Source organism: Nicotiana tabacum, chromosome 9, assembly GCF_000715075.1.
Source record: "Nicotiana tabacum cultivar K326 chromosome 9, ASM71507v2, whole genome shotgun sequence".
NCBI classification, from domain to species: Eukaryota; Viridiplantae; Streptophyta; class Magnoliopsida; order Solanales; family Solanaceae; genus Nicotiana; species Nicotiana tabacum.
The window spans coordinates 82,798,742-82,809,870 of NC_134088.1; the positions used below are offsets into that span (position 1 = coordinate 82,798,742).

General features: G+C 39.0%; 1 protein-coding gene across 1 annotated transcript; it reads left to right on the forward strand.

Annotated features, from left to right (window-relative positions):
* The first annotated feature begins 338 nt into the window (after positions 1–338).
* LOC142163991 (uncharacterized) lies at positions 339–788 on the forward strand. The gene has a single exon (XM_075221152.1). It carries the CDS (start codon positions 339–341, stop codon positions 786–788), a length of 450 nt encoding a protein of 149 aa, XP_075077253.1.
* The last annotated feature ends 10,341 nt before the right edge of the window (positions 789–11,129 follow it).

Genomic DNA, 11,129 nt, shown 5'->3' on the forward strand with positions numbered 1-11,129 from the left:
CATGACTCAACATAGATTATTGGTGATGGACTTAGAAATCGTAAGGAAGAGGAGGAAGAGGGCCGTGTATGGTCAACCCAGGATCAGGTGGGATGATTTGACTAGTGACAAAGCGCAGGAATTGGGGGAAGTTATTGGCTATGTGATCCTCGAGGAGTAGTGGGGATGCGAGCTATATGTGGACCATGACAAGGGAGTGTATTAGAGTAGCTGTGAGAGAAGTGTTTGGGGTCTCGAAGGGTTTCTCTGGCAGCCACAAAGGTGACTAGTGGTGGAGTGAGGAGGTACAAGATAAAGTGAAAGCCAAGCAAGCAGCGTGCTTGACACTTATAGAGAGCATGGACGAGGAGGCGAAGAGGATGAACAGGGAGGGGTATAGGAGGGCTAAGAAGGAGGCGAAGTTAGCGGTTACTACGGCTAAGACTGCGGCATTTGGGCATTTGTATGAAGAGTTTTGGGCCAAAGGTAGGGATAAGAAGCTATACAGGCTAGCCAAGGTGAGAGAGAGAAAGGCACATGATCTGGATCAAGGTAAGTGTATCAAAGATGAGGAAGATAGAGTTTTGATAGAAGAGGCTCAGATTAGACGAAGATGGCAGACATATTTCCATAAACTCCTGAACGAAGAGGGTGATAGGGACATTGTGTTGGGCTACTTGGAGCACTTTGAGATGCGTCGGGATTTCGAGTATTGTAGGTGCATAAGAGTAGAGGAGGTCAAGGGGGCTATGCGTAAGATGCACATGGGTAGAGCTACTAGTCCAGTTAAAATACGTGTGGAATTTTGAAAGAATACGGGTAGGGCAGGTTTGGAGTGGCTCACTAGTCTATTGAACGTCATTTTTAGGACGAAGAAGATGCCCGATGAATGGAGATGGAGTACGATGATTCCTCTGTATAAAAACAAGGACGATATCCAAAGTTACAATAATTATAGGGGATTAAGCTGCTAAGTCATACTATGAAAGTTTGGGAGAGGATGAGGACCAATGTGTTCATTTCTTAGAAAAAGTTTGGTTTCATGCCGAGGCATTCGACAATGGAAGCCATTCATATTGTGAGGATATTGGTGGAGCGGTATAGGGAGATGAAGAAAGACTTGTGTCATGACCCGATTTCTCATATAGGCCGTGATGGCGCCCAACGTCGCTGCTAGGCAACCCAACGGTGAACTAACTATGTGATTACTCTTTTTTTAAATAGGCTTCCAAGTAATTAAATTCCATTTATTAAGATATTTAAGAAGTAGAAAGTTTAATAATTAAAACGGAAGCAACTGAGTGCAATCATAGATATATAAATACTCCAAAACCATGAAGTCTACTAGAGTGTGTGCCAACACCTGGTGTTAGAAGTGTATGAGCACTAGTAAAATATGCAAAACTCTAACTACTGTCTGGAATAACAAAGACAGAAAATAAGTACAAAAGAAAAGGCTCTAGGTGCTGCAGAACGGCTCAGAAAGCAGCTCACCACTAAGCCTCAGGGTATCGAGGATGCGTGCCGGTGTGACCGCCAGATGTACCTGCCTCAGTTCCTGCACGGTTAGTGCAGAAGTGTAGCGTGAGTACATAAATAACATGTACCCCGTAAGTATCAAGTCTAACCTCGAAGAAGTAGTGACGAGGGGTCGACATCGACATTTACTATGGGCTAACAGTAAAGAAATACAGAATTCTAAATAAGCATGGGTTATGTAAATAATAATAATAATAACTCAATAACAAGCAGAAAGTAAATAATTCTTTCATGCATGGTAAGTCCCAAATTAATTTCTGTCTTATATAATTTTAGCCTCTCAAGCCAGGAAAAGATATCAAATATATAATTACTCTTCGGGTGTTATCACACACGTTTATGCCGAGGTCGTACTGTAGAACCCAGAAAAATTTCAAAGTACTTAAGTGCTATTAAGAAAGCTGATATGTGCTAATTAGATTATTTTATGTGTAGACGAGGACTATTAATATGATGGATATTAATTATATATGATAATAAGTGTACGAGGCATATTATAAGTGACGTGGGATCTAAGGAGAGCCCTAAGTCTAGGTCAAGTTGGAAATTACATGATAGACTAAAGTTCCAAATGAGTACACACAAAACAAAACTATGTACGCGCATGTCTACATATATATAAGGATTTATGTGATGGACAACCTATCAAATGAAAAATCTTCGAGTCTAGTTTCTAACGCTTCAAACCGTTTGTCATTTGGACACTCCTACAAGAAGTTATAATGAAATTCCCAAAGGCTGGCAAAAGATGTGATTCTGCGGTCAATTTCACGACCGCGAAACGGTTCCGTAGACCGCATAAGCATCGCAAAGTGGAGAAGAGAATGAGCAAATTTTGAAAAAATCATTCTGCTACCACATAATCGATTCTGCTACCCACATAATCGATTCTGCTACCACATAATCGATTCTACTACCACATAATTGCACCACATAATTGACTTCGGGGGTCATTTTTGGAAAATTTCTTATCCGACCCTATTTTGATATAAGGCCTTAGGGGGTCACTTTACAAGGTAAAATCTGATTTTTTTTAGAGAGAGAAGGGAGATATAATAGAGAGAGAAGAAGAAGAAGACCTAGCATGCTAATCATCCATTCTTGGCCCAATCTTAAAGAATCAAGGAAGCAAATCACAAGATCTTCATCTAAGAGGTAAGGTTCTAATCCCTAACCCTAACTTTCGGGATTTGGACTGAAGGTAGGTCATAAGAAGTATGATTCTTAGGTCTGGGAGTTGCTCTTTGTGCATGAAAGTAACCATACGGGTGGTAGGGGGGTTATTTAACTAAAAAGAGTAAACTCTTGGTATTGGATTGGTTGTGGGTGAACAAAATCTTATAGAAGAACCTTCTAGTCAAATTTGCACACCAAGTATTTGATGAAATGCTTAAATGAGGTGAACCCACGAATATCTTCCTAATTATGGTTCACTTTTATTATGTTTCTAAATAGATTGAAGTTGCTAGGCTTTCCGGAATATTGTAGTAATCTAAGGAAAGCTCAAGCAATGTATGTTGGCTAAAATACTCTTTTAGAAATGTATTCCATGATGTTCCCGTAAGTTTCAAGTATGGTTGGCTCAAGTTCCTTATTCCCATGTTCCGAGTTGTTCCTAATAAATTCGATTGTCTCGAGTAAGCAAGTGTCGAGAATTACGTATTCAAAATGTGTTCTGAATGTTCCTATCACATTATATTATCCTTTGGGAATGTGTTCAAGAATGATATGTGTATTAAAATGTTATGTCTTTGAGACGTGTATCAAATGAAAGTCCATTATGCTTAACTTAGAAAGGATACTCCATGCGTCTAAAATTCCAATAGCTTATATGTGTACCTAAAGTCTTGATTTGAAATGCCTAAAGATGCTTGAAAGTGAAAGACGTGGGTTGAAGATATAAAGTGTGGCCACCCTGCTAATAATGAAAGTTATACTTGTGGCTAGTGGTGCCAATGAAATAAAGTGATGTGAGAAAGGTTATGAAGTGAGCCTTAATTTAACTATTCCATGTTTTATTCAAAAATAGATTTGCCTAAAAGTTTATGTCCTCAAGTCATGCCCCAATGTGGCTGCTTTAAGTGATGCAATGCTTTGTAAGTATTTCCAGTGTGTTTTAAGCCTTTAAATATTTGTGAGTTGAAATTATGCACTGCCCTTTCGGGAAAATTATTTCAAAGAATAAATGGTGTATTGCTCGTTTATGATTTTAACATGTGTATCTATTGCTGATCAGTTTGCCCCATTCTTTGGGAAGAAACCTATTGTGTTTAAAGTTTTCATTACTAATGAACTTGAAGTTATGATTTCTGGAATATTTGATTTGTTGATATTTATGATGATATTACATTAAAGGAAAAAAATGAAAGTGTGGAATATGCAATACGGTCATTGTGCCATGAATGAAGAATCATATGCATGGATAGCCAAGAGAGCCAATGAAATAATGATGTTGTAAGTAGCTGAAAGTACCAATGAAGCTATATACGGTATGAAAGGTTATGAGGTAAAATGCAATTGGTAGTTCTGTTTCCTTTATATGCAAATAAAATAAATTTTTGGGAGTATCGATAGTCACCGAGGAAGGGTAGGTTGAAATAACCCAATCCGAAAACTACATGTGCCGGTATAGGAGTGGATTGTAACTATTCCCCTTATTTGGGATGAGATTGATGTGATAAAATTATTCTCCTTATTTGGGATGAGATTGATGTTATAAATTATTCCTCTTAATTGAGATGAGATGATTGATAGAAAAGGATGATGTCGATCCACACGGTATTGTGGTGAGATGGCCTAGCCAATCGGGTTGTGATCGGACGCCATGCCGCACATATGGTGATGAATGTGCTGGGAATTATAATTGAAATTGTGATTATGGTTTATGTTTCAGTTGATACGACTTAGCCGATCGGGTCATGATCGGATTCTGTGCTAAAAGTACGGTGGTATTGGTATTGTGAACAGTGGTATATTGGTGCTAAAGATCTCCCAACAAAAAATAATATTATCTTCATATCTTGATTATCCTCTTTACAGTATTATCTTCTTATTTTGAAAATTGTTATGTTTTAACTTGGCATTTGGATATTATTGATTGTTGATTGTTGTTTCCATGGTTCTCCCTTTCTTACATTGGCATTCTATTTTAAAAGAGGGCAGTTAGCTTTACATACTAGTACTATTCCATATGTACTAACGTCTCTTTTTTCGGGGGCGCTGCATCTTCAATGGATGCAATTGGTTCATCAGCGGGCAGCTTTGGTCCGCATTAGTAGTCACTCTCTATTCATCATGTTTTGGTGAGCCCTACTCTGTTCCGGGCCTGATATCATTTGATGTTGTACATTGTGTTTTGAGGTATAGCCGGGGCCTTGTTGCCGGCATTTCCATATTACTCTTTTGTTATACTTAGAGGCTCCGTAGACAAGCTATGGGTGGTGTTTGATATGGAGAATTGAACTAGAAATGTTGGTATTTGACAAACATATTTTTCATTATATCTATAAACTTGTAATAGTTTGGAAATTATGAATGAAGCTACTAATGGAAATGAAAGGAGAGTTGTTAATGAAATCTTTTTAGTGTTTGATTAATGGAGTGCATCTCCTCTTTATTCATGGATGAGTTTGGGTAGAAGGAAATCTAACAGGCTTGCTCGGCCGGGTTCACTCGGTTGAGCACCAATCGCGCTCCCCGAGTTTGGGGAGTGACATGTACGGCCCGATCCAGAATAATGTGTAAACTGTCGAGGGTCGAGCGGCACGAACAATAGATGCATCTATCTACTGCCGAGGCGTTCGGCCCGCTCCACAAGAAGAGATGATACTTTATAAACAACCGATTTAAGGGCGAATACAGGGCTAATGTATAATGAAACACAATTCTTATTAACGTTCAAGTAACCCGCCAAAACTCAATAAGTGAAATTCGGTCTTTTTACAATTCCTCTAACAAATTCCGATATAATTTAGGCACTTTAATTAACAAGTAGGGTACAAACATTGCAAGTATTTCATGATTTAGGTCCTAAACTACCGTACATAAGCATAGTTAGTAGCTACGCATGGATTCTCGCCACCTCGTGCGTACGTAGCCCTCCACAATTAGAAGCAAATAGCAATTTAAATTGCATATGGGGTAAATTCCCTCTTATAAGGTTAGGCAAGAGATTTACCTTGTCTCAAAGCTCGCTTTCCGACCTCAAATTCACCCTAAAGCCTCCACTCGGTGCCGAACAATCCGAAACTAGTCAAATGTTGTATAAATTAATCAATATACGCTCAAAACAAATGGACCTCACTGCCTCCAGGACTTTCACATCTGCGGTCCAAAGGCCGCATCTGCGGAAGGTTCATCGCAGATGCGGTCCTCTCCTGGCTGGCCAAAATCCGTATCTGCGGAAGAACGACTTGCTTCTACGAGCCAGCTCCTGCGGCGCTCGAGCCGCACCTGCGGCCTTCCTCTCTTCTGTGGTCGCACATCTGTGCCTACCTCGTCCGTATCTGCGATTTATAGGTTGCCTATACTGGACCGCTTCTGATTCGCTTCTGCGAGCTCATACCTGCGGTTGGCTCTCCGGAGGTGCGATTGCACCAGAAGCTGGATGCTTTAGCTGATCACCCAAGGCCAAACGACTTCCGTGCATTGTCCGAATGGCATCCGGGGCCCTTGAGGCCCCGTCCAAACATACCAACAAGTTTGTAAACATAAAACGGACTCGCTCTCACCCTAGGAATGCAGAAAAAATATTAAAACTAAGAATCGCAACCCAAAACCAATAGGATCAACTTATGAACTTCAAATTCTTCCAACTTACACTGAACGTGACAATTCATACTTAAACTACTCGGAATGGCATCAAATTTTGCGTGCAAGTCTTAAATCACCATACGGAACTATTCCTAGGATTTGAATCACAAACGGGCCTTGATAACATCAAAACCTACTCCAAACCAAATTTATAAAACTTTTAAACCTTCAATAAGCCACTTTCAACATAAAGCGCTAAAACTTTCCCGGGTCATCCAAAACACGATCTGAACGTATGCCCAAGAGTCCAAAATTGTCATACAAACCTATTGGAACCGTCAAATCCCGGTTCTTATGTCGTTTACTCAAAATGTTGACCAAAGTCAAACTCATCCCTTTCAAACCAAACTAAGGAACCCGATTTCAACCCGAACCTTTCCATATCCCGAACTAACCATCCCCCGCAAGTCATAAAACAGTAAAAGCATATACATGGAGTCTTACTTAGGGGAACGGGGATCTAGAAATCAAAATGATCGGTCGGGTCGTTACAATTTGCACATGGTGTTCATTGACCTAGAGAAAGCATATGACAAGGTCCTGAGAGAGGTTCCCTAGCGATGCTTGGAGGCTAAAGGGGTCCCAGTATCCTACATTAGGGTGATTAAGGACATGTATAATGAAGCTAAGTCTCGGGTTAGGGCAGCGGGAGGAGACTCAGAACAATTTTTGGTTATGATAGGGTTGGACCAGGGATCAGCTCTTAGTCCATTCTCTTTTTACTTGGCGATGGACATATTCAAGGTGAGGTGCCACGGTGTATGTTATTTGTGGATGACATAGTTTTAATTGATGAGACATGGGGTGGTGTTAATGATAGGCTGAAGGTTTGGACGCAGACCCTTGAGTCTAAGGGTTTCAAGTTGAGCAAGACCAAGACGGAATACATGGAGTTCAAGTTCAGCAACACAACCTAGGAAGGGGATATGGAGGTGAGGCTTGATACGCAAGTCATCCCCAAGAGAAGAAGTTTCAAGTATCTTGGATCTATAATACAATGTAATGGGGAGATTAATGAAGATGTCACGCATCGTATCAGAGCAAGATGGATAAAGTGGAGGTTGGCTTCCGGAGTCTTGTGTGATAAGAATGTACCGCTAAGTCTTAAAGGTAAGTTCTACAAGGTCATAGTTATACCGACTATGTTGTATGGAGTAGAGTGTTGGCCGGTTAAAAACTCTCATACCCAGAAGCTAAAAGTAGCTGAGATGAGGATGTTGAGATGGATGTGTGGGCATAACCGGTTGGATAAGATTAAAAATAAAGTTATTCGGGAAAAGGTGGGAGTGGCCCCTGTGGAGGATAAGATGCGGGATGCGAGGTTGAGATAGTTCAGGCATGTTAAGAGGAGAAGTACAGAATCCCCAGTTAGAAGGTGCGAGCGGTTAGCCTTGGTGGGCTGCATGAGGGGTAGATGTTAATGGATAATCGGCTTGTGAGGGGTATATATTGGTCATCCTTGTTAGATAAGTTTGGGAGTTGAGATTGCCTCCGTTAATATATTATAGGGAATTATGTGAGTCGAGAAGGTCACCTTAAAGGCCGAAAGTGTTGTGGAAAGAAAATATTTTCGCTTGGTTGTATAGCAAGTGGTTGTGATTTGAAAAGTACTTTCTATATGTTATGATTGAAATATGTGCAGCTCATATCCAGATATCACTCTTGATAATATAATACTTGTAATGTTGAGATTAATGTTGTTGATATACATTGTGATGCTTTGTCGAGTTGTGGATGTGTTGATAGGGTGATTTTGGTGATTCTTTGACAGGTGGATATGCTCAGTTACAGAGGAAAAATTCTGCCAAAATCTTTAAGAATATATAAAGATAGCCAAATTTTAAGGGCCATAAGTAGGTTGAGATTTTGGAAAGGAAGTATAAGACCCATGTAGTCATAAGTGCCTATGTTTAATGGTTGGAGGTAAAAGGATGGTAAATTTATTCTTATAAGTGACTTGTAAAACATTCGAGGATGAATGTTTTGAAGTAGGGGAGAATGTAGCACCCCGAAAAATTTCGAAGTACTTAAGCGCTATTAAGAAAGTTGATGTGTGTTAATTATATTATTTTATGTGCAGACGAGGACTATTAATATAATGGATATCAATTTGATATGATAATAAGTGTACGAGGCATATTATAAGTGATGTGGGGTCTAAGGAGAGCCCTAAGTCTAAGTCAAGTTGGCAATTACATAATAGACTAAAGTTTCAAATGAGTACGCACAAGACTAAACTTTGGACGAGCATATCTACGTATATATAAGGATTGATGTGGCGGACAACCCATCAAATGAAAGTTCTTTGAGTCTAGTTTCTCACGCTTCAAACCGTTCGTCATTTGGACACTCCTACAAGAAGTTATGGCCAAATTCCCAAAGACTGGCAGAAGATGTGATTCTGCGGTCAATTTCGCGACCGCAGAACGGTTCCGCAAACCGCATAAGCATCGCAAAGTGGAGCAAAGAACAGGCAAATTTTGAAAAACCCATTCTGCTACCACATAATCAATTCTGCTACCCACATAATCGATTTTGCTACCACATAATTGACTTCGGGGGTCATTTTTGGAAAATTTCTTATCTGACCCTATTTTGATATAAGGCCTTAGGGGGTCATTTTACAAGGTAAAATCTATTTTGTTGAGAGAGAGGAGAGAGCTATATTAGAGAGAGAAGAAGAAGACCTAGCATGCTAATCATCCATTCTTGGCCCAATCTTCAAGAATCAAGGAAGCAATCACAAGATCATTATCTAAAAGGTAAGGTTCTACTCCCTAGCCCTAAATTTCGGGATTTGGACTGGATGTAGGTCATAAGAAGTATGATTCTTAGGTTTGGGAGTTGCTCTTTGTGCATGAATGTAACCATAAGGGTGGTAGGGAGGTTATTTAACTAAAAGGAGTAAACTCTTGGTATTGAATTGGTTGTGGGGTGAAGAAAATCTTGTAGAAGAATCTTGTAGTCAAATTTTCACACCAAGTATTTGATGAAATGCTTAAATGAGGTGAACCCATGAATATCTTCCTATTTATGGTTCACTTTTGTTATGTTTCTAAATAGATTGAAGTTGCTAGGCTTTCCGGAATATTGTAGTAATCTAAGGAAAGCTCAAACAATGTATGTTGGCTAAAATACTCTTTTAGAAATGTATTCCATGATGTTCCCGTAAGTTTCAAGTATGGTTGGCTCAAGTTCCTTATTCCCATATTCCGAGTTGTTCCTAATAAATTCGATTATCTCGAGTAAGCAAGTGTCGAGAATTACGTATTCAAAATTTGTTCTGAATGTTCCTATCACATTATATTATCCTTCGGGAATGTGTTCAAGAATGATATGTGTATTAAAATGTTATGTCTTTGAGACGTGTTTCAAATGAAAGTCCATTATACTTAACTTTGAAAGGATACTCCATGCATCTAAAACTCCAATGGCTTATATGTGTACCTAAAGTCTTGATTTGAAATGCTTAAAGATGCTTGAAAGTGAAAGACGTGGGTTGAAGATATAAAGTATGGCCACCATGCCAATAATGAAAGTTATACTTGTGGCTAGTGGTGGCAATGAAATGAAGTGATGTGAGAAAGGTTATGAAGTGAGCCTTGATTTAACTGTTCCAATTTTTTCTTCAAAAATAGATTTGCCTAAAAGTTTGTGTCCTCAAGTCATGCCCCAATGTGGCTGCTTTAACTGATGCTATGCTTTGTAAGTATTTCCAATGTGTTTTATGCCTTTATATATTTGTGAGTTGAAATTGTGCACTGCCCTTTCGGGAAAAGTATTTCAAAGAATGAATGGTGTATTGATGGTTTATGATTTTAACGTGTGTATCTATTGCTGGCCAGTTTGCCCTATTCTTTGGGAAGAAACCTATTGTGTTTTAAAGTTTCCATTACTAATGAACTTGAAGTTATGATTTCTGGAATATTCAATTTGTTGATATTTATGATGATATTACATGAAAGGAAATAAATAAAAGTGTGGAATATGAAATACGGTTATTGTGCCATGAATGAAGAATCATATGCATGGCCAAGAGAGCCAATAAAATAATGATGTTGTAAATAGCTGAGTGTACCAATGAAGCTATATACGGTATGGAAGGTTATGAGGTAAAATGTAATTTGTACTTCTGCTTCCTTTGTATGCAAATCAAATATATTTTTGGGAGTATCGATAGTCACCGAGGAAGGGTAGGTTGAAAAACCAAACTCAGAAACTACACGTGCCGGTGTAGGAGTGAATTGTAATTATTTCCCTTATTTGGGATGAGATTGATTTGATAAAATTATTCCCCTTATTTGGGATGAGATTGATGTTATAAAATTATTCCCCTTAATTAGGATGAGATGATTGATAGAAAAGGATGATGTCGATCCACACGGCATTGTGGTGAGATGGCCTAGCCGATCGGGTCGTGATCAGACTACGTGCTAAAAGTAATGTGGTATTGGTATTGTGAACAGTGGTATATCGGTGCTAAAGATCTCCCAACCAAAAACAATATTATATTCATATCTTGATTATCATCTTCACAGTATTATCTTCATATTTTGAAAATTGTTATGTTTTAACTTGGCGTTTGGATATCATTGATTGTTGATTGTTATTTCCATGGTTCTCCGTTTCTTACATTGGCATTCTATTTTGAAAGAGGACAGTTAGCTTTACATACTAGTACTATTCTATATGTACGAACGTCTCTTTTTTCGGGGGCACTGCATCTTCAGTGGATGCAAGTGGTTCATCAGCGGGCATCTTTGGTCCTCGTTAGCAGTCACTCTCTATTCAGCAAGTTT